Here is a 24,571-nt window from a genome sequence, read left to right on the forward strand (position 1 = left end):
ATAATGTTTTATTATTGTATCTCACTTTCTAATGAAAGTAAAAGGCAGACAGGCACAACCGATGAACAATGAGCTTAAACAACAAAATCTTAAAAACAGACTGGACAGATTTAATAAATAAATAAATATATACAACACATAAAAATGAAAATCCATCCCAGCATCTGAACAACAACAAAACACTTTGCTGGTTCCTTCAAGAACTAATATGAATAAAAACAGATTCAAATTGTGTTCTGTTAAATTCAACGTTTCACATTCAGGTCATTGCAATTCAACCCACAACAGAAGCCAGGGTCCATCCTGTCAGACTTAGAAATTGCCTAGTTTTTGATGCGAATGTGTGTGAACGACCCCCAGCTGTGCGTGCACGTGTACAGCTGCAGCTCTTCTGACCCACTCTCAGGCCTTTTGTGCACTTGGCTCATGCGGTGCTCGTGCGTACACAACCATTCTTAAAGCCGATAAGAGGGATGGTGGAGACTTCTTGGTGTTGAGAATAAAAGAATCCATTATAGAGTCTGTTTCATCCTCCATTTGCGCGTTTGAGCTCGAGTCAGCGGGTCGCTCCTGAGCGTGAACAGTGGAGGAGGCCAACTCCTCTGTTCTGTTGTTCACTGAGACCACCTGCTGTTCACATCTCATCTCCACCTTCATCTTTCATGAGCCGGTGGGACCCACGTGAGTATTTGAGCACATTAGTACAGACACACATTCTTGGCACATGAACAACCTATTTTATACATTTTGTTCTTTTGGTTCTTTGCCTCAGCAGGTGAACAGGTGGGGTTTGTATTAATCTGTTATAACACACGTATCATACACTGGTTACGTTATTGAATTGACATCTGGACGGAGAAAGCGCCCACCCACTCATCACTTGCTGAATTACAACACCAGCGGTATGGCTAATTGTCATGCGTAATTACGCACGCAGTCACTGAGACCGTGGGCTCGACATACATCACACCTAATAGTTATTTAACAAGCAACTTCACGGGAGTCATGCGTGTAATATTTATAGGCAATAGCAACTCTTAAACGAAAGCAGGTTTCTTTATAGAAATTGGCGACATTACGCACAGCATTAAAGACAAGAAGCTGACGAACGGAACTTTCTCCATGAGCAGATATTCTCGACAGGATGCTGCTTGTCCTGTTTGTGCTTTCTGACCCGTCTCTAATCTCACTCCATGTCTTTCTGTCGTGCGCAACCGGTGCGCTTTGGTTAGGTTCCCAACCCTTTACGCGCTCTGTCAAATCCTCCACAACGCTCCCAAAACCCACTATCCTCTGTGTATGAGATCTCTGAGTTTGTTCCTGAACTCCTTCCTCATGAGGCAGTAAATGATGGGGTTCAGGCAGCTGTTGGTGTGCGCCAGACAGACGGTCAGTGGGAACACATACGTGTGGACTATGTAGTAGGCGCTGTCCCAGTTTGCAACGTTCAGCTTGACCAGCACACTCCACAGGGTGATGGCGTGGTTGGGCATCCAGCACAGGAAGAAGGACAACACGACGATGGTGATGGATCTTGTGACCTGGGATCTGCGTTTGGGGTTGCTGGTTTTCATGCTCCGATTGCGGATGAAGCGCAGCAGCATGATGTAGCTGATGGACACGATGGACATTGGCAACACAAAGCCCACAAGTATTTTCTGTATGTGATAAACTGCCAACCAGTACTGTCCACCCGGGAAGCGCAGCAAACACAGCTTCTCTCCGGTCACGTTGCTGACAGTTGAGAAGATCGAGGTTGGCGTAGTGGCCAGAGTCGCCAGAGTCCAAATTAATGCGCACACCCATTTGGCGGAACAGGACTTCTGCGGGGTCCTGTTCTTCAGGGCAGAGGCCACCGACCAGTAGCGGGTCACGCTCATGGCGGTGAGACAGAACACGCTCGCGTACATGTTCATCACGGTGATGGAGAGGATGATTTTGCACATGGCGTCTCCAAACGGCCAGCTGAAGTCCAGCGCGGTGTCCACGGCCCAGAAGGGCAGCGTGAGGACAAACTGCAGGTCCGTCACCGCCAAGTTGAGCACGAAGAAGTTCACGCTGGACATCTTCCTCTCCTTTTTCACCCTGATGAAGAAGAGGACCAGCAGGTTCCCCACCAGCCCCGCGGCGCACACCACTGAGTACACCAGGCAGATGAGGAATCTCAGCACCGGGCTCCCGTCCGCTGACACGTCGATGTCCTCCAGGTTGCTGAATCGGTCCCGGTCCGCCAGTGACCTGTTCAAGGACACGCTTTCGTTTTCCTCCCCCATAATGTCAGCAGATGATGTTCACTCCTGTGCGTTAAGGTGAGACTGAAACATCTCTGTCCAAATGCAGCTGGATGTGTGGGTACATGGTGCCATCCTCGCTCCTCTGTCTGTCAGCATCCACCCCACCCTCCTGCCTCCTCTCACCCCCCAGCATCCCTGCTCTGACAGCATGAAAAGAATGCTCCAAAACCCGCCCTCCATTCTCTCAGGTCGGGGGAGGTGGCTGAGGTGTGAACTGGTGAACATCACATTTGATGTCTCCATCCATCCTGTGCGTAACGGAGGTTCCTCGGGGGCGTGAGGCGTCCCCATCACTTTTAATCCTAAAGTAAAAGTCTAATTAATAACTTAAGACGCTTCCCATTAAGTCCAGCTGGTGTCGCTTCCATTAAAGCGCCGACTGGAGTTGACAAGTCGTGCGTAATTGGATTAGTACAGTGACAGCAGCGGGAAGAGGAGACCAAAACGACTTTCTGCTGCCACCCAGTGCTCAGTCTCAGAACAGACATAAACCCACAACCACACGGAGAAATAACAGAATGCATTTTATTACATCTAAACTTTTCTACATAAACAGGTAACATTCAATAAGTAAACAATTTCTTCCAATGCAGGTAATAAATATTTTTTTCCACTTGGTATATTTGTACAAATTGACAAGGGTCTACTGTACACCGTCTTTTCTTTCCCCTCCTCCAAATGCCTTGTTTGTGATTTTTCTTGGATCGGAGCTGTGAAACAGAACCTGTGAATGTTTTTAAGGCAGTGAGTGCAGATGCCGACTTGAGTCTTACGTTGAGATTATTTCCCTTTTGGTGAGACTCTGTATTGGCCACAGTCCTTTTTTATTTTTCTCAATAATCGTACAGCTTTCATTTTTCTAAAAAATATATAAATTAATTTATTCTCTGGCTCTGAATTGACACACAAAAAAAAGCGTACAAACGGACATCAAATACCCACGTTTGGATCTGAACTTTCAGGTTTCAGGTTTCCATACAGACATAATATACACATTGTTGAGCTTTTCCCTTTTATCTACGGAGAGACGTGATGACAACTGAAGATTTGAGCTGCTTGCCGAGCTCTTCAAAACACAGTTAAGAGCAACTACTGATAAAACTTTGTCCCCGTGTCCTCACACAGAGTTGAACACAGCCAACACAAGCTGCTGAGAGAAATGCTGTGTGTATAAACTGCAGGTTCAGAGGGACTGAACCTTGTGCTTTTCCATCACTGCAAGTTTTCTCACAGACATTAGTCAGAGAATGAAAGGAGGAGAAAACCCACCTGCACAAACGACTGCTTCTCCCTAAAACTACCCAGCAGGAGCCACAGGAGGGAGCTGTGAACGCTCAGTGAAACACGTTGCAGGGGGAGAGGATCTGATTTCAGGTTTTTCCAACATAGAGAGTGTTTAGAGCACTTCAACAGAAACACATTCAGAACGGTCTCACACTCCATATGAGTGATCTACTGCATGAAGACTCTGAAGAAAGATTAAATAAATTAAATCATTAACTGTGCATCCAAACACTGGTGATTAATATTCAACTGACACGATGGAAACGAAAAGGATCGACGTCCTCCTGAGTAAAGCAAGTCATGGGGACATTAATAATAAAGGCACAAACACGCAGGTTCATGTGATTAGTTCACACTTGAGAGATCATCACTTAACTCGTTCATTTTTCATTTAACTGGAATCCACTGATGAAGCTAAGTCATCGACATGTTGCTGAGAGAACCAGTCGTCTTTCTCCGGGTCATATTTACAAGCTAGCAAGAGATTGGTCTTCATTTTATCTGTAGAATTATCTCCGCCAAGGAGCTTAAGCTCAAAATCAGCTCGCACAAACTGCAGAGCGGACTTTCTTGAAACTTGGTGAATGGGTGTGGTTCGAGTCGAGGAAGAACCTGTTTACTGTTGGAGCACATTCCACGAGGGAATGATCCAGATGTAGGATTCCTTAACATTTTGAGATAGGACGTTAGCCTTGGTGGAGGGATGCGCTCGCCGAGATCCCTTCTAGATTTATTGTTGTTGTTGAAATAAGATGAATTTCTCAGGATGAAAGGATTGACAAAGATGTCAACTTGGAAAGACAATGACATTCTAGAGCTTTTGGTGACGTAGATGTGCGGTAAACCAAAACATGAATCACCGCAGCAGTATTTATACATCATGGTATTTATACAATTTCCTGTTGTGGTGAATTTGTCTGACCCGCACAATCTCCTGCTGCGTTCTTTATGTGAAAGTCTAGAAAATGTCCAGAGCCAATTTTAGTAAGTAGGATGAATGACTCATGTCATGTTACCTCGAGGTTCTTTCAGCAACACGTTCATGTTTTCATCTGACAAACAGTTTGATTTTTAAAAATAGCCTCAAAAGCTAATTTGGTGGCATTAAAATCAAAATATGAAGGGAGTTAATTAACGAAACCATTAGGTTTTACCTAATCACACAAACTCACACTGACTCCGTCATTCCTTAATGGTGAGCAACAAATTTCATAATACACCCTGAATTAATTCACCCATTATACCATCATGAGTCATGCGCATATTAATTAAGCATGTGTTTCGTGCCCTTATTATAAAGTGTTACCCAAGTCAATACTCCGAGATGTTTCCAAGACAAATAACTGAACGAGACCTTGTTGAAAAATCGCTCCGCTGGTAAATAATAACAAAACGCTTCTTAAATAAAATCACATTGCAACAGCCGACTCACGCGCTCACCCACGGACATCAAACACTTATGTAAAAAATATAATATATAGAAATAGGATGACAAAATAAATAAAACACTGGACAACACAGGAAATACACGAGACTTGTTCCAGCAAACGATTGAGTCAGTTTGAGAGCCGGGGTTTGGTTCACATGAGAGGACGGGGAGGAAAGTCAAAAGACGCCAAGAGTGAGGGAGGGAGCGAGGGAGGGAAGAGCTGGAGGTAATGCTAGGTCGTCTACAGCGCTGAGTTAGGACGGGACAGGGGACGTCAGGTCACGGGGGCTGCTGTCAGAGGTGATTAAGTTATTGTGGTCGGGATAATTAGGCTTTGACGTGAGCTGCCTGTCTCGGACGTCCGCGAGTGGGAGATTGAGGAGAGGCTGATAAGACAGGACTCTGGGAAAGTTTCAAGGACACACAGGCAGGAGGAGGTGGAGGGGGAGGGGGGGCCGACGATATGGGAGGTGTTCCAGGTCTAACTGCACGTCACCAGTCATGTGACCAGACCACAGTGGGTCTATAATAACTGTAATGAAAGCAGGAACAAAAGTGAGTCGACTCTTAAAATCGTACAATACATTCGTGAGCAAACCCGACATTTTCAGCTGAATGGCAACAACGGGGAGGAATCCTGAAAACCTTCACCTCGCTTTGACACTTCCACATCGTACACTGACTTATCTCCCGGGGTGATTCAGGCTCCAGACAGGTCATGTATTTTTAAACCAACGGGCTCTGTGCACAGTCTACGTTGATATGCTAAGATCAGCCGCTTTCACTCTGGCACCAACATCCTGCTTACACTCATTCTTTGCTTTTTCCCCAAAAAATAATTCAAGAGACAGAAATCAATCGCAGCTCAAGTTTTTGTTCAGACAGAGATGGGGCCTCGGTTGTGGTGGGTGACCATATGAGACATTCTTCTGAAAACACTACTCCGAACACGCCGTGGAGCAGCGTGCGCACAAACAGGCACTAGTTTGAACTGGGTCACCTGCTCCAGTGAAGCTGTGGCACATGTCAGGGAAAGCCTGTCTCTTCAAAAGGCCCGACGCTGCTACAACACACTGACGTCTGTCCTAATTACTTCTTAACAGTTCAGCAAAAAAACCACAAAACTAGAAGACGAGAGACAAAAAGGACGAAGTTAAACGTGTCTGGACAACCACCAGCTGGACACTCGACTGAAAACACTGTGGCAACAGACAGATGCAACTGCACTCTGATTATTGTGATCACTGTTCATAGGTACCGTGTATTATTTTTTTGGCATTTTGGCAAAAAATTAAAATAAATTGCAAAAGAAAGTTCCAGCTCAAAATCGTAACTGGTAAATATAAATAGTCTTAAAGTCTCTGTTTGCTGAGTCTTTTTCAGGAACTGGAAATCAAGAAGTGAATAACCAGAAATGGCTAATTTCCACCTACACACTCCCCACAGCATTAACCTGAAGGTCAAAGGGAATGCACACAAACACATATATATATATATATATATATATATATACGTATATATATATATATATATGTGCATAAACTGTTTAAATATCATACATAACTTAAAAGCGTAATAAAATTATTAGTATATGAATAAACTGTAAATTCAGCCTCTGAAAAGTTCTTGTCATCGAAACAAAACAGTTTAAAAATGAGTTTGAGAGGAAGAGACTTGAAGTTAAAAATGGAGAAATGCAAACGGGATAGAGACAAAAGAGGAGGAAAACAAAATCACATGGCAACAGGCATATGTATAAGCTTTGTGAAAAAGTCCTCTTCTTTAAAATGGCGACAGAAGCAGCCCACTCGACTGTCAATGTTCAGATTTAACATACAAAAGTAAAAGAGGAAAATATATTTTGTTCTCTGTACACGGTGCCGCTCCTCGCTTTCGTAAAAAAGAGCCGTCCTCCTCCTTTGTGTTTTTGCTCAGGTAGCGTCTTTGCTGCTTGTGCCAGGTTGGTACCACGGCAACAGTGTGACGGTTTCTGCTCTGAGGTCAGTTCCCCGACACATTGTCACTGATGAACTCAGTCCTGTCCTCAGGTCAGTGTCGTGAAGGGAACCCCCAGATCACCCACTCATTACATTAGTGCTCTTCTTCAGGCAGCCTCGTCATCACGACTCCACTAACACTCGGAGTTTAATGACTCGGGGGGGGGGGGTCCAGTCTAGTTTCTGGATCAAAACGTCACCCTGCAGTCGAACTGTTTGTGATGTGGTTTGTTACTGGATCGTAGCCGGACCCAACGTGTGTCCTTGACTCTTTTTCAGTCAGTCCAACGATATAACGTCGGGTATTCCGCCGTAAATAGCTGCCACTGCTGCTTCAGCGCTGCTACGACCGGCCACCACTCCGGGGTGTGTGTGTGAGGAGTGCGAGCCCGAGTGTGAAGACGAGTGCGTCGAGTGAGTGTCGCGGAGGCTGCTGGACGACACCAGGCTGCTGCTGCTGCCCGAGCTGCTCGCCCCGTTGGTCGGCGCGGTCAGCGAGGTGGCCGACGGGGCTCCCGACTGGTCGAGGAACAGCTGGGAGGCGGAGGAGGAGGTGGTGCTGTAGGGCAGGAAGCGGTTGAGAAGCAGCTCGTGGTCGTCCGAGGCTGAAGCGGCGGCCGCTGCTGCCATCACCATGTTGTAATGCTGAGAGAAACACGAGAGAGGAGGACGTGTTAGGGACAAAACATCTTGACGCTTAAAGTCGGATTTTGAGAAACTCCTGAAGTGTGTGTGCATGTTTTTATGGATCAAAATGCTTTACTTATTTTAAGAAACATGAAATCATAAGAAAAAACTAACAACAGAAACTAAGTAAGAAAAATAAGGGAATCCCACCCGACCCACTCCCCAGATTCAGGCCACCTACAGAACATTACTGCCAAAGGTCCTTGAGGTTTGTTGACAGTGAACCAGGCCTCTGATTCGTTCACTGCGTGGACTCCAGCAGTCAACTTCTCTGAGTTAACAATGTCTCGGTACGTCAGTGAAGTACTGAAGCATGAGAGGGAGTTGCAAGGCCTCCAACCAATGTTTTCACTAATAGAATAGTCGTTTTGTCAGCTGAGAGTCGAGAGAAGAACATGTTCAAATCTTTCCCTTGTTTTTATTGCTCCTCTCTTAACCTCCATTCTTCCCTTCCTGTGAAGGATTCATATTCAACATACAGAGAAAAACATTCACACTCACGGCCATTTTAGAGTCTCTAATAAACCTAAACCCCCAGTCTACTCAGAGAGAACATGCATATTCTAAATTGAGGCCAAATCAGGATTCAAACTGTGAACCTTCTTGCTGTGAGGCGACATTGCTGATTACAGAGCACCACTGTGCCGCCATATAATTATTATTAATATGCATGTTCTCGTCTTCCAGCAGAGCAGACGCAGGACAGGAGCTGATGACATACCTCTGCTGTCATGTGCCTATTGTCTATTTCACCATCCCTTCATTTCTCGTCTCAAACTGGTATCGTACTGTCTGACACAGATCAACAATCCCACACTGTGACGTGCTGTAAACCTCTTGTTCGCTGCTGTCGTCCATTTTAAAAATCCCACAGCATTTCAGCTGTAAAAGTCTGTGACAACCTAGAGATACTCCTGTGAGCTGCTGCAGGTAAAGAGCCTGAGTGCAGCGGCGTTTAGTAAAAATAGAAAATGAATTCACTTTTAAAAGCATATTATGATAATTGCCAAGTTAATAACAATACACTCACTGCTCCAATGAATTTAATAACACCCGACAAGAAGGTTTTCACTGCTCTGCTCTTAACTCTCTCAGAATTATTCATCAATCACATAATCTCACGGCTCTCATTGAATTATTATCATTGAATTACTGATGATAAATGTGAAATGACTCCATCAAACATTCATATTTTACTTTGTTCCATTAAAACATTTGTTAATGCCGTTCACGAAGATAGTTAATGTGAATCTGTCAAATTGAATTTGTTCTCTGTGCTGCTTCCTGTGTACCGATGAATAGATTCATTCACGCTGACAGGTCATCTGTCAACCCGTCACCACGGAGACAAAAGTGATGTCATCAGTAGCAACAGGAGACGACCCCGCCCTTTTCTTATCTGTGTTTTCTCACTTCCTCTCAGCAGCTTTGTGAACACATCAGAAGAGGAGACAGAGCAGCTCACGTGTTCTGCAGTGACTCTGTTTACAGTATTTCTTTAATATCAAAGATACTTCGAGAACATGGACTGAAAAGTAGACATGAAGTAACTAGAAGTAACTGATTGGACCTAATGAATGAGACTCAGATGACATTTCAAAAAAATATATACTGTCCTGTTGTTTCAAGCTGTTCCAGTATTTTTGTTTTTATTTGTCTGAGCCATAGACAGTTTATAAAGATGGACAATATGACAGCTCCCTTCAAGTGAAGCCAAAGCATCTTGATCGCCACCTGGTGGCTGGCTGCAGTATAGGTCATAAACTCTACAATCCTCCGTGTTAATGGATGGGACATGGACCAAACTAAAAAGTACAAATGAATTTCTTCTAAATATGTTTTTTCATTTTAGGTAGTATCACAAAGAGGTATGTCCAAGTGTTTGTTTAGTTATTTGATGCTATAAAACATGATTGACAGCTGCTGACTGTGGCTCCAAATGTGCAAGATGGCAGCTTTTGTATCTGGGGTGTTTTTGGCATCATTTCTGAATAGTGGGAGGAAGCTGAGACATGTCGTCCTTCTTTACACACAGTCTATGGTCTGGGTTTCCTCTGTATTCTGACACCTCTTTCGTGGTCCTCTGCTAACGACATTGGAATTTAAACAGCAGCGTCTTTTCCAGGGACAATGTTACTGTTAAACCGCAGAAAAATCCATTTACACATTGAATGTGGGGCTATTTTTATCTGTTAGGAGAAAGTAGTTCTAATGCAGTCTGTGGACTAACCACAGTAACAAAGGTATTGATTCTAGAATGCAGCTGCTGCTCAATTGATTTAAATGTAATTTTTGATACAGTCTAAGCCACATGTGAAAGTCTATTCACCCTCCTTGTGTCGAGGTGGCAGCAGAAATCTCTTAGAGAACATAGTTTTTTTTTTGGTCATTTGTGAGAACCAACCCTTTGAAATATTGATTTCAAATAACAGCAGAATAAAAGGGGAGGACTTCAGGGATCAGGAGATGTCTGTTGTATAACTGCTTCAGTGAGTTCAGCCCAACAGTAACTGTACAGTGACAAGCATCACATGTCATTTCTCCTGAAGCAGCGTTCTCCTGGTACACAGCGTTCCAGGAGGTTGTGTTACAGCGAATTCACTAAATACCAGGATTCAAATTTGTTTTTCAATCTCAGGTGATTTACACTGACTGAGGGATCTTCCATCGATGGTTATGCTAAGTTAGCATTGTTTTGCATGTTTACAGTCAGGGCCTCCGTGCTATTCTAAAACAAACTGTGGCCTCTGGTTTCCGCTACTTTCACTGCAAACAGAAGTGATTCAGCATCTCCACAGAATGTGACGCAGCGTTCGTACGTACCTGATGATTGTCCCCTTGAAGAAAAGAGAAGAAGTTCAACTCTGCAAATCAAGAACAAGCTAGAGTCAGTTATGAATGTCAACAAAAACTCTTTAATTTAATTCAAGATTTAAATTGTATATAAATGTATAATCTGTATCTGGCTAACTTTGTGGTTCAAAGGTTTACCACACCCCAAGTTTCCTCATGATCAGCTCTTCCTGTCTGGTATTAGTGATATTGACTCAAAAACTACCAAAATTATCATATATATGATTCAACACCTCTCTGAATTAATTTCAATAGAAACTGAAAAATAGTTCTTTCAGGGAGGAGGATTTACTGTAGTGCTGATGTATAAGATTGTATTTCTAGAACTTTTCCCTTCAGCCCCCTCGTAAAATGTGAGCCCATGTGAGAATACAGAAGGACATTTCCAAGAAAATTTACTGTGAGCGAGAAGGCGTCTTCATGACGTTTCTAACTTGTGACGGACATTAACAACTGGAAGAATACAAATATCACATGATGAATAAGAGGAGCCATACAAGTAGAAGACGCTGACGAAGATGCCAACCTGGAAAAACAAGATTCTAGTGATTGTGGCGATAAAGGCCTAGACTTTCTTCAGAGAGATGTCTGAAAACAGCCTAAATAAAAAATCTCACTGATGTTTTATCTAAAGAGAACTGCAACCTAGTGTGAACATCATCTTGTGTGTGACTGTGTGTGTGTTTACCTGAGAGGTCGTTGGGTTGGTGGTAGTAGGGTCTGTAATCCTGGATAAGTGGGGGTACAGGAGGGATGTAGCTCGTGTCCATCGCTGGCATAGTGGGGGTGCAGCTCACAGGAGAGGCCTGGTGGTGCAGGTTTAACACTCTGAAGGCAGACACACAGGGACAGTTTCAGAGATTAAAAGCCAATTAAATTATAATTAGACTTTTATTTCACGTCGTGTTTGATGGGAAGTCACGGGGCGTGCTGTCTCCTCCACTGAGCTCCAAACAAACCTCGGAACAATAACAGTCACGACTCATTTAAGTCAAACGATGCACATAATGAATTTTAATTTGAAAGAAAACGCTGTTGTTAAAGTCTCAATGAGCATGGATTCAAATCCTCATCAAGGTTTTGTTCGTTAGGTGAGAGTTAACAATCCTTCCTGATCCAGGTTTGTCAAGTGTTTATTTCCATTTTGACAATTTGCTGAATGTTAACCCTGCTCATGATGAAAGCAAATACATTTAGTCTTGTTGTTTCGGAAACTCGGCTCTTTTTAGATCTGTGCAAACCTTCAGAACAAAGTTAAGACACATTATTTCTCAGTCAGCCCTCCTGGCTGCTTACTGTGAGTGCTGTTGATGTTGAATTGTTAAAGATACTTGTGTGTTTCAACTCATGAATCATTTAACATCTAGAATCACATCCACCCATGCGAGCAGTTAAAATTAGCCTCATTTCCACATTTAATGACATCCAAAATGAGTGCGGAGGTGAAATCGCAGTCTCAACGTGTCTCACCCTTTGTTGATGATGGGCGGCGAGGTCGGAGACATGGAGGGACACGGTCTTTTGGCTGGAGGGGGCGGCGGTGGCGGCGGCGATGAATCCTGCTCTTCCTCATCTGAGGAGCTGTCCAGTGTCAAATCGATCACCTCCACTTTCTTGCAGTTGCTGCCGCTGTCGCCGTGGCTGGATGACGACGAGCTCCGCTGATCTGATCCCGAGGACGTCCGGCATGAGCCTGGAGTGCAGCAGAGACAGAGACAGAGACAGAGACAGAGACAGTCAGAGGGGTTTGCATTTGTGCGAATGTTTACCATTTTATGTTTATGATTTTATGAAAACAAAGTGCTGCCGAGACGTGTGAGCACATACACTCCCCCCCCTGCTCTCGTAGGAGATACAATGTTTGTTACTATGGAGACAAGCAGTTTACTCTGTGGCCTCATGATTGATGCTTCACTAAATGAAAACTGACAATGCATAAACAAAGGATGTAAAAGCACCTTCTCTTCTCACGTCTCTTTAATCCTCATTTAATCACTTCCACCCTCTTCACACAGCTGCAATGTAGAAACAACATTTCTGTGTATCACCCCACCCTGTCTCCATCCATCCCTTACGCCCCGCGTCTCACCATCCACCCCGTTGTTGTAAGAACCAGACGACACCTCCTGCACTTCCTTCTTTGACCTCATGGGGGCCCAGCTGCCATCCTCTTTAAACTGGATCTCATCACAGTCCAAGCAGCTGTTGAGGATCTCCACGAAAAGCCTGAGAACAAAGATAAGATGCCATTCGCACACACACACACACACACACATTTAAAATGTACACAAACACACAGATTGGTGTTTTTTAAACAAAGGCAATACTCCAGCTTTATTCTTCTGATGTTTTACTACTGATATATATTACATACCACCCGCAGGCTTTAAATGTGGCTGAGAGAGTGATGTGAACATTTGAAAGATACTGAGAATCTGCTGCAAGAGAAGTTTTTATGCAACATTTCTTTTTCTGATGAGAGTCCAAATTGACTTCGCTGCTGATTTCGCCAAAGCAGACAACAAACTTATTGTCTTCAACCCTGTAAGATGCTCATAAGAAATATTATCCTTCAAAAGGTGACACATGATGAGATGTAAAGAATTTGTTTCTGTGTTTTTGTGGAACTCTCTGTGTTGAGATGATTGTATATAAAATAGTTAGAGATGAATCGAGTTGTTTTCTTTCAAAGATAAAATAAACATGAACTCTGTTGGACAGTGATGAGAAACCCGGCAAAAAAAATTGCAAATTACAGCATAATGACAAATAATGGATTTAAAAATATTTCTATTCAGTGTTGACAGTGAAAGTGAGAAGTCAGTTAAGATCAGGAAGTATAACATTTCAGTTTAACGGAAACATATCAAATCATCCACTATTCTTAGACTTGACTAAAGTAGAACTGAGGAAGCCCACAAGATGGAAGTGAAAGCTTCCAAAAACAGTCAGAAAGACGATTCTGAGTTTAGTTTTGTCTAACTATTTGTTCCTTAATTTCTTATTGGATGATATGGTTTGGCAACAGTTTATCATTTCGGGAACAAATTAATCTGAACCACCTCCAATTTCTGTGACTATGAAGCTACAGCCAACACTGACTTCCTGGGAGAGTGTCATCACCTTTTTAATCTTGCTTTTAACTCTGTCTCATTTACTGCATCTTTCTTTTGCACAGTTTGATTTTTTATTCATACTTGTATTGCCTTTCCTTGGGCACGTTTGTACTTTGGCTCAACGCCTGTTGTTTTTATCGGGCTATATAAATAAATCTGACCTGACTCCCAGCAAGAAAGTTAATAAACATATTTCCCTAAAACTCCTTTAAAAAGTCTTATGAGTTTACTGAGTGCCCTGCCACCTGCAGGTGAGGGTTTGGTGACTTACCCGTCGATGATGAGGTGTTCATATGGAGCCTTCTTGTCGCACACAGGACAAACCCAGGTGGGCTTCTTCTCGTTCATCTGGATGTAGAGTGTGGCGTCAAAGCACTGCAGGTGGGAGCATGTCAGCGCCCGGCATGGGATCATCAGCCGCATCTTCCCCAGCTGCACAGTGTGCACAAACATGTAGTCAGGGCATGAGGATGAAACACACAGCAGGGATGGAGGTTCTACAGAAATGCACAAACATGCCAAACCCACATGGAAAAAAATATTTGATAGGGGTGAGATGACAATTTGACAGGATCATGCATCATTCATTTTACCAGGAGTTAAGCGCATGAAGGCCTGTTGAGTCATGTTCAGGGACAAGGTAAAAAGGAAAAGAATGGACGGACATGTTTGGGCCTGACTGGATCTCTAAACACTGCCCTCAGTTCACGAGGAGCGGGGAGCATGTTTACCGGGCAGAGCAGCGACACTCGAAGGCTGGTCGTGGCTATTTCACTGTCTGGGTCGGCTGTTAGCTTCTCTTTGACTGAAGAAAAGAAGCAGAACACACACATGAGGGACAGAAGCAGCTGCAGGATTCTTACAAACACGCTCAGTTTCTTGTTTCAGGCTGCAACTCCTTTACTACTCGTTTCAAACCGAGGTTGCGAATGAAGCTCCTCAATCTGTGTGGGGCTGAATGAATCATCTCTGTACCTGAATTACTTTATACAGTAGACAGTATATATAGATGTATAAATATCTTAAAAGCATTATTTCTACAAAAGATCAAACGTTATGATGCAAAAAAAACCATTTCACTCCCAGCTTCTTTCAGCTGATCATCAAACAGACAAGATTTAACAAGCGTTCAATAAAACGTAATGAAAGAAAATCATTAACTAGAATACTGTTCTGTGGGTTGTATGCCTCCAGAATTATATAAGGTGACAATGACCTTTGCCTTTGATCACGGAAATCTAATCAGTTAATCTTTGAGGTTATAATGATACTTCACTTTACTGTGTCTTCTGTTGCATTATGTCTTTTGGAAAAGTTAACAACTCAACAAGAGTAGGCCAGTGCTTACTGAGCGCTCTGGAGTGGTCTGGGTTTCTGATGCCTTTCGCCCGTAGTCTCTGCAACAACGCTGTGGACGACTGCTGCTTCACCAGGTACACTGCCATGGAGTAACTCTGCGGACACACAGGACAAAACAATGATCATGGGCAAAGTGACACTTTAAATCCCACAGAGAGACAGTTCGAGTTTGCCAGAGTGCGCGTTCCGGGCCAGTTACAGAGACCGTCCTTCAAATGGTTTTACTCAAGGTAACTGTACCAGAGGAAGGAAGGACAGAGGGAAATAAGAACTTTTACACTGTAAATTGACACGTGAGGCCAGTATGACCCTCTATCATGAGATGTTTCCTTTACTGCCCTCTACTGTCTATCTGCAGATGGCGGGTCAGGCTCCACCCACCTCTATATAAGTCAACATTAGAGGAAATAAATATCTATAACTGCAACCTCAGCCTTCAACCAGGATACATTTCAAACATCCAAGGTTTTCAATGAATTTTCTCACTTTGCTCAATAATTAAATGCTCAATTGTCAGATTTTGACAGTAAGAGCTCCACACAGTGGCGGCCAGAGATTCCTCCTCCTAGGTTTCAAACTGCTTCCCACCCACATGCACTGCACACACAACCACTGAATCAGTGTAGACGATAAACAAGTTCATCTTGAATTTAAAGCTTGTGTATATGGAATCAATTTGAAAATGATAGAATGTTTCTGTTCTATTTTCTGTGGTGGTGGCTTCATCTATTTGAAAAGAATAATTCCATTTTTCGTAAACTCAACAACTCATTGAAATTACACATGCATCATGCAAGTATGTGCAGACATAATAATTGATGTATTAATAGATTGTGTAAATATCATATTTGGGTGGATTGAAAAACAAAAAATACAAAATGTCAAAAATAAGCTAAAAAATAATGTTATTGTTAAAGACTTTGGTTCTTACCCTTCCGATTTCCGCGGTCCATGACACCACGATGGTATTGGGGACAGTGGTGGACAATCTGACCAATGAGGTAATGTTGATGGCCCGGCTGGGCCGCTTGGGCTCGACACCGTTTTTGGTTGGAGGAAGATAACCCTGGATAACAGAAATCAATATTAGAAACATTACATTATACATTATATAAGTTTCTCATCCAGTTGCACGAATTGTTTTGTGTGTTTATTCTGTGTTTAATTCACAGCTGCTCACCGGCAGGTTACATGGCTTCCCGTTGACTTTCACACAGAGATTGGGTGGAAAGTGGTCTTCCTGAGGACAGCTCGTCTCCGACAGGCAAAACCGCAACTGAACTTGAACTGAGAAATCACATTTGGTCCCCGAGATGTCCCTGTGAGCACAGACACAAGTTTACCACCACACATCTGCAGGACACGTACACCTCATGAATGATTCACAAACCATTGACAGAGTGGCCTTACATTGAGCTGCTGATCTGCTGGACTTGCTGTGGTGTTAATGCGAAGGCGAAACATGTCTCCTGAAACCGCTGGCTGTTGTCTGAAGCTACAAAGAGAGAGAGAGAGAGAAATAAATAAAGGAGATACAATTTTAATAACTGTGCAAATGACGTAGGAAAAACAACAAGGAATTATGTTCTGCTTTCCAAAATTCACATTTCAAGTTTGAATTGTGTTATTGTGAAACAATAACTTAGTGGGTCCTGCCCGAATGTCCCTGCCGCTCTGGAGCCCTCCCTGACGGTAACATTTTAATGACAATAAATATTATTATTGATAGTTATTTTTATGGTTGTGAGGAAATTATCATAATAGCTATGGTTATTATTTACTGGTATTATAAATAAAATTGGTGGCGACAAGACCAGATACAGTAAGAATTAACACAGCTTGTTTTCCCTTCTATTCTCTTATTTATTTATGTATTTATTTCTGAGATTATCAAGATTATAATTATTTTTATTAGGATTTTTATAATAATTATAAGATTCTAAATATTTGTTTTCATTATAAGTTTATTATTTTTGTTATTATATTGTATTTTCTTGAACCTTTCACCTCATGCTCTTCACTTAATTATGATTATAATCAGTATTGTTATTATTACTGATACAATACATTACTATAATTATTAGATTAAAATTGTATAGAAAACAACACACAGACACACACTGGGATCAGGAAGAGCAAACCAAGTAAGACAGAGCATTAGCATGTACAGAGAAGTACAACACAACACTGACTGAATGCACAGAGAGAAAAGAGCAAGAGGTGTGTGCACAGCCGTGTCTCAGTAGGTGTCTCCTGCACCTTGTAATACAAATTTCAAAAGTTAAAGAACACCTGGACATGAAAACCGCACCAGCTCACACAGAGGTGAAGACGAAGGAGAAAATATGTGTGTGTGCATGTTCTATTTATAGGCCCGCCCACAGGTGCTAGAAATAACTGGTGCTTCTAACCCAACCTCCATTAAAGAGACAGCAGTTTTGCAAAGGCAAGACAAGTTTGTTTTTTAGCAGGAAACATGGAGATGAGAGGGTTCAAATCTGACTGTGTTCTGTATTTGTACTGAAAGGAATATCTGAGGAATATGTCTGTGTTCAGTATAAAGGTGAGAGGTGATTAACTTAGCTTAGCATTAAGACTGGAACCAAGTGGAAAACCAAACCTGTCATAAGCTTTAAAAAATACACTCACCAGCAGTAAAGCTAAAACTGTGTTAAATAAATCCATATTCAATTTTAATTTGAGTTATGTCCTTGAATTATTTTTGCATTCAACAAGAAAGTCTCAGTTCGGTTAATGATGAACCTCCAAAATCAAACAGTACTGTAGTGTCAACTTTTCCAGTTCAAGTTTGAAGTTAATAAGTCACATGTGAGTTAAAACAGGGGAAACGATAGAATGAAAAGTGTTGGACAAGGACAGGTCGGCTCAGCAGTGCAATAAGAGCAACGTCATAAAAGATATAATGTAAGAATAAGAGAAAAAGGAAATTTAATTCAAATAAAGCTAAAGAGCTCAATATATAAAAAGTATAATGCAATACAAGATACGTTACAGGATGCAAGTGTAAAACCAAAGTAATAAGCACATACTGTATAGTAAATCATTAAAAAAAAGTCAGAGGTGAGTAAACAAACAGGCAGGTAACAGAAAAGCAGAGGATTTTTGCACGTGGTTTGAATTATGAGTTTGGAAACCTGATGGCCTGGTGATAAAAGCTGTTATAAAGTCTGGTCGTACGTGCAGCCCTAATCCTGCACCGTCTGCCAGAGGGTAACAGACAGAACAGTCTGTGGCCTTTAATGATGCACCTATACTGTACACTAGTGGGATTCGCCCACACTGTAATAATCTTTCATTTAAAGTACAAAAGATAAAAAGAACAAAATTCAAAACTTGTGTGTGTGGTTGGACCTTTTAAAGTCGATGTAGTGCTAGTAGGTTTTTACTAAGGGGCTGTGCAGAGCCTCTTACTTGGACATTAGCATTCTCACAAACAGCCCCTCCATATGATGTCAGGAGATTCCTCTACAGTGCACGTGTGAAAGCAGCTTCATCGTACATTTTTAAATTCTGACTCAGAGGCAGGACAGATAATGAAACTTTTAGTTTTTGAGGTGAAGTTCTCCAAACTCTCCACCGAGCAGAAGCTTTCTGCCTTCACCACTAGATGCTTCCCACAGTGGTGATTAAGAATTACAGACCACAGCCACTGTTAAAACACTGTGATGTTTTTATTCCCTGTGTGTGTGTGTGTGTGTGTGTGTGTGTGTGTGTGTGTGTGTGTGTGTGTGTGTGTGTGTGTGTGTGTGTGTGTGTGTGTGTGTGTGTGTGTGTGTGTGTGTGTGTACGTCTTATTTTGTGAAACATAATTGCTGAATCTCTTTAGGCCTCCAGGCTACGTGGATGAGTGGGGATGATGAGATAAAGAATTACCTATAATGAATCATGATGGTGGCTTTAATTTCGTGAAGCAACGTTGAATTATCAGTGAGTGACAGCTCACACACACACGTTTATACTTCTATCTTAGTGAGGACCCTCATTGACATAATACATTCCCTAGCCCCTTACCCTAACTTTACCATCCAAACTAAATGCCTAACCTGAACCTAAACATGATTCTAACCCTAAAACCAAATCTTAACCCTCAAACAGCCCGTTGAAAAAGTGAGGACCTCCCTTTCCAAAAATGTCCTCACTCTGTGGGGTCAATGTTTAAAATGGTCCTCACAAAGATATAATAAAGATATAAGTACAGGAACACACACACACACACACACACACACACACACACACACACACACACACACACACACACACACACACACACACACACACACACAGAGGGGTAATTTATTTCCATGTAGGCTGATGAGGGGGGCGAAGCCTTCAGTTCTGCACATGATTACTGGACCAGTCATGTTCCTCCTCTCATCAGCCTTTCAAACAGACGTATTTTATCCCAGTAATGACCCATCTCACCACCCACATGCTATATAATTTGCATGGTGTTCATCTATCGTATGTTTCTGCTCCTGCATCTTTTGAGTGGCAGCCTGTGTAACGCAGAACAAAAATCATATGCACCGAGCGAGCTTTCGAACAACAGTGAGCCTTCCTCCTCCTCTCTGGGCACACGGGCTATAAATAGAAAGTGCTCTCTCACTCTCTCATTCTGTCCTTCCTTGCTCTCTCGCTCTCGCTCTCTCTCTCTCTCTCTCGCTCTCTCTCACCCTTTAAGTCACTCTCTCTCTGGCACTGGAATTGTTTCTGGCGTTTCAATGTGTGTGATTAGGAGATATGAAAAGGGTTGAAATGGGCTTTGATAGATGTCTTCCTCTCTCTAACACTCTCTCCCTCTCACAGACAGACACACACACACACTCACACACAACTACTGCATGCAAACTCCCCTATACACGGTGTTTGACTAACTTTATACTATTTTTTTCATTTGTCTGAAACATTATTATACAAAACTGAGGATAGATATGAGGCTTCGCCATGGACTGTATATAAAGGACGTGTCTCCACTTCCTGTCACTATCCAGAAACTACGCCAAAATATCCCAGATTGGAACGCTGCCATCTTGCGACGATGACGCCATTTGGAGCCAGAGTCTAGTTTGGTCCGTGTCCCATCTGCTAACATTGAGAAGGTGGGGTTTATGACCTCTACTGCAGCAAGCCACCAGAGGGCGATTGAGATGCTGTGACTTTACTTTTAGGGAGCCGTCATGTCCATCTTTAGATGCAGACAATGGTGGAGGCTCAGAATTGTACCATCCTTTACCTAATCATGGCCACACAAAGGTCTGCTCTCAATCACAATGTTGCTGGATTATTGGATCAAAATAATCTATGGCTGCTTGTGTCAGACAACATTTAAAAGGAATAGTTTGACCTTTTAGGAAATGCACCTTCGGAGTTTCATGAGAAGATCTGTAAAACCCATATTTGTGAGTTAAATATGAATCTAAACTGGAAACAAACAGCAAACAGCTTCACTGGCTCCATCAAAAGGTAAAAATCTCTCCGTCAAAACAGAACCAAGACGAAAAACAGGCCTTTAAAGTTTCACACTGAGAAAAAATAAAAAATGTTTGTTTTTAATTCACTTACTTTTATCACATACAGAATAATTTCAATAAATTAGGTCTCTACTTAACTGAAAAAAGACACCAAATTAGCAACGCTGTGAGCAGAATTGTTTTTGCCACTGGATGTAAATCAATAGGACATTAATTTTGAGAAACAGGCCTAATTACAATAAACAAATAAGAGCTTATAGCAATGCAAATCTCCAGCCACGCATCATGGAGTATAGCAAGAGTTTGTTCTGACTAAACATCACAGCTGATGTGACCTTGCTCTCTGGTTTAGGGTGAAATCAGATCGGGTCACATCTCTACAGGGTGTTAAATTCATGTTACAGATTTCAAACGAGCTGCTTTGTGATGAATTGTGCGCTCGATGTCCAGCATTAAAATAAACCCAAGTGTTTTGAATTATGTTAAATGTGTTATTATCGCAAACTTAAAAGTGCACATTGAGAAAAGGCCACGGTGCAGTGACTGTTTATCATGCAAACTGTTTACCAGCCACTATACTGCTGCATTTACTCTGTTTTGTCATGTAAAATGTATGTGTTGGAGAGACAGATGGTGGGAAGGGTAACAGATGGGAAAATGACCTCTACAGAGAAAAAAAACTAAACACGGATGAACCAGAATCTACACTTAGTTGCCATTTTAATATGTATCATGAATAAAACTACACAGAGAAATATTTCAAATATTTGGTCCCTCCAATTTACAGATTATAATCTAATTAATATTAACTTTACCTTAATTAAAACTAGAAAGACTTATCAATGCAGTTTAACGACACCATAAACTATGGGAACTAAAATGATCATAAAGTTAAATTAACACTTGTGTGAAGCCACTTTCACACAAGACAAAGAAAACCACAAACATCTGGCTCTTCAGTTTGAAAAGGTACATTCGTATTCATTCTCGGGTCAAATGACTCAGCTGTCGTGGGTATATATTTATCAGCCACAGCTCTGATGAGACATGACACCTGGGAAGACATGATCATTACTGATCATTTTTTCAGCCAAGGACCCGAGACAGAACATATTCCAGGGACCCCTCCTCATGTATGTCCCTTTAAATAATTGAACATTTAGATAATTTGGGGAAAAATAGCACAATAAAATGTCTTAGAAAGACATTATTTCCATATGTTTATAGCCAGATATTGTGATAATTTTAATGGATGAATCTGGAAACTTTTCGCGGACCCCCTGGCATTACGTTGCGGAGCCCCATTTGAGAACCACTGCGCTACAAACAGCACAGTTATGCTAACGATGCTCGGCATTCTGAAAAGCTGCTAGGAGCCGTGCAGGCCTGCTGAGTGTGTGCTGCTCTCAGGGCTTCTCACAGCGCCTTGAGGGAAACAGACATGCTCCTTTATTGTGTTTCTAGCCCAGAAATACGTTTTAAAAACACAAATTCACTGATTGAAGGGTCTCACATGGAGCATTTGACAGAAACTGGTGATCCATTTTACCAGTTTGCAAAAAAAAAAACTGATCATTTTGAAATTATTATAGAGCATTAGACTATAATCATGATTCTCATGGGATGGAGGTATAACAAAGATTCTTTAGATACAGGCTAAAAGTCTAATAAAGCTAAAACAAGTATTTGCACCCTGCAACTAGATTTAAGAGCCTGTTTTGTCACATCTGGTCTCAAGACCCTTATTAAATTAAGATTGAGATTTTTATACACGTTCTCCTACAGCTACACTATAACCCAGCACTTTTACAGTATGTCATGGAGGAAATATGGAGGAGGCGACCAACAGGCTCAGTTGTGGTCTGTATTTTATATTGTGGCTATCAATACCAGCTATAACGGAGCGTTTGCATATTCTTGCCATGTTGATTTTGACCTTACAGTAAATAAAAAACAAGAAAAGCCTTGGTTGTGAGTTTAGGTTTGAAGAGAAGACGTGTGAGCTAAGCTACAGAGAATGTGCTCAGCTCCACAGCCTGACAACAAAGCCCAGCTGGAGTTTATTAACTTGTTAGTGGTGTTGCTACTTTTTCTGTGTTTAGCACACCACACACACACACCCACACACAGACACACAAACACACACACAAAATTGTACCTCTATCTTAGTGAGGACAATCATTGGCATAATGTATTCTCTAGCCACTCTAACCATAACAACTAAATGCTTAACCCTATCCCTTAACTACAAGTCTTAACCCTTAAACAGCTCTCTGAATAAGTTATACCACACACACACACACACACACACACACACACACACACACACACACACACACACACACACACACACACACACACACACACACACACACACACACACACACACACACAGGTTTGCACAGTTATCCTCCTAAGGACTTTGCATTGACATTCATTGTGGACAGCCACAGTTTTGTCTCATTAGGACCAGGCTTTTGTCCCTGTGAGGTCTACTAGTCCTGACAAGGTCAGTGTTTATGTTGGAAAAGGTCCTGAAGAAGTCACAAAAATGAGTGCACACACACACACACACACACACACACGCACGCACGCACGCACACACACACACACACACACACCATGTTGTCATGACTCACTTTTGGGATATTACATAGATTGCAATCATTTCCTGCAGACTTGACCTCACCCTAATCACTACTTGCCTAACACTGAACCTGACACTACCCTTAACCACTGACCCAGAAATCGCCTTTCTCTCAGTGAGAGACGCAGCTTTTGTCACCAGTTGGACAAACTGTCTCCAATTAACTGCTCTTTAGTCTGAAATACGTCCAGAATTGTAGGTTATGATGGACAAACACACACACACGCATGCACACACACACAGTGCAAACAAAGACAGAAATCCTTTGAGCGCCACTCAAATTCAAAACTACAGCGCTCAAAGGATCCGCTACAAAAGGTCAGGTCGGGATGTTCCACCCACACCGACAATTGAGAACTTTCCAGGAGTGTTACCTCCTCTTCCCGTCACTGCACTGATTACCCTTTATTATCTGAATAAGGGCGCTGTACAGTAATATACTGACAGCGCTCATTAAGGCATTCCAGTGAGCTTAGAGAACTGCTAAGGCTGGCATTAAAAACCGGTCTGGCAGCTGGCCCTGCTATCTCCGTCATCTCTATCAATGTATATCTGCAGTGGGTATTTTCCCAAATCACAATCTTTGGAGCTGGCTTCATGCGCTACACAACCATCAGTTGCAACACTGCAACTGGTTTTAATGTTGAGGCTGAGAGAGAAACACTGAACGTCTGACAACGGTGGAAAGAACAGTGATGTTTATGTCTGAAGTCTAAAAGAGCAACAAATGTTGACAGTTACAATCAGGGCTCAGGTCTGTGCAATCAGGCAGCTGTTGGGGGGGGTAGTGATAGTGATGATGATGATGATGATGATGATGATGATGATGATGATGATGATGATGATGATGCCTCAACCCAGGCTTCAAAGAAAATGATGCTGGTTTAATAGGCTCTGAGCGATGAAGGCCATTTTGCGCGGCGTGTTTATAGTTGAGAGCAGCCAGGGCTCCTTTGTTGATGTTCATCTGTTGTGAGAAGGGACGAATTGTTTACAGCGAGAAAAAGATTTCGCTGTGGATCACGCAGGGGTCAGAGTATGTGCTGGTAAATGTCAGCTTGTGTTCTGATCTTGTGAAGAGGAGCTTTGTTGTTTTCTATTCTGTGGATGTTTAGGGAACACGGCCATCATAATCTGTTGTTTACAGCTGATACTGTATAGCTGCTTTCAGAAGTCCAAGACAATTTCATGAAATTTTCCAGCGAGGCTGTATCCGAGAACGCAAATGTCACAGTCAGTTGCTCTGGACATTATCCAGATTGTTTCCTGCCAGCCCCCTTGGTAAAAAGTCCAGCAAATGTCTGAGTGAGCCCATGTGAGAATAAAATGTAGAACATTTTCTGGGAAATTCAAACCGAGTGAGTGGGAGTGTTGATGACATTTTTAACATGCGACCGTCACAAAACTGAAAAA

The 24,571-nt window shown here is 42.3% G+C and overlaps 2 protein-coding genes and 1 long non-coding RNA gene across 5 annotated transcripts in view; 1 reads left to right on the plus strand and 2 right to left on the minus strand.

The window, feature by feature from the left end:
• On the minus strand, nt 1–4,344 carry LOC117756139 (relaxin-3 receptor 1). Its single transcript, XM_034576498.1, has one exon. The coding sequence runs from the start codon at nt 2,271–2,273 to the stop codon at nt 1,287–1,289; it is 987 nt and encodes a 328-aa protein (XP_034432389.1). The 5' UTR covers nt 2,274–4,344; the 3' UTR covers nt 1–1,286.
• Nucleotides 4,345–4,377: 33 nt separating this feature from the next.
• Nucleotides 4,378–24,350, plus strand: LOC117756156. The gene is made up of 3 exons (XR_004612762.1): nt 4,378–4,584; nt 11,622–11,630; nt 24,339–24,350. It is a non-coding gene; the product is annotated as an uncharacterized LOC117756156 (long non-coding RNA).
• Nucleotides 6,525–24,571, minus strand: part of LOC117756070 (E3 SUMO-protein ligase PIAS1-like) — a 44,996-nt gene continuing 26,949 nt past the window's right edge. For 2 of the 3 annotated variants that reach the window (XM_034576394.1, XM_034576378.1), the window contains exons 3-14: nt 16,430–16,514; nt 16,200–16,338; nt 15,951–16,085; nt 15,009–15,114; nt 14,392–14,465; nt 13,932–14,092; nt 12,634–12,770; nt 12,015–12,237; nt 11,233–11,372; nt 10,515–10,555; nt 7,179–7,649; nt 6,525–7,138 (exon numbers count right to left, since the gene is read on the minus strand). In XM_034576394.1, the coding sequence (XP_034432285.1) occupies nt 7,284–7,649; nt 10,515–10,555; nt 11,233–11,372; nt 12,015–12,237; nt 12,634–12,770; nt 13,932–14,092; nt 14,392–14,465; nt 15,009–15,114; nt 15,951–16,085; nt 16,200–16,338; nt 16,430–16,514 (1,607 nt within the window). In that variant the 3' untranslated portion in view covers nt 6,525–7,138; nt 7,179–7,283. Of the gene's footprint in view, nt 7,139–7,160; nt 7,650–10,514; nt 10,556–11,232; nt 11,373–12,014; nt 12,238–12,633; nt 12,771–13,931; nt 14,093–14,391; nt 14,466–15,008; nt 15,115–15,950; nt 16,086–16,199; nt 16,339–16,429; nt 16,515–24,571 lie in introns of all 3 variants that reach the window. The other variant, XM_034576386.1, reaches the window with a different exon arrangement.

Source organism: Hippoglossus hippoglossus, chromosome 3 (genome assembly GCF_009819705.1).
Source record: "Hippoglossus hippoglossus isolate fHipHip1 chromosome 3, fHipHip1.pri, whole genome shotgun sequence".
In the NCBI taxonomy this organism is placed as follows: Eukaryota; Metazoa; Chordata; class Actinopteri; order Pleuronectiformes; family Pleuronectidae; genus Hippoglossus; species Hippoglossus hippoglossus.

Bases quoted from the DNA above. Each gene is read 5' to 3' on its own strand.
- LOC117756139 (XM_034576498.1), bottom strand. From the start codon at position 2,273: ATGGGGGAGGAAAACGAAAGCGTGTCCTTGAACAGGTCACTGGCGGAC.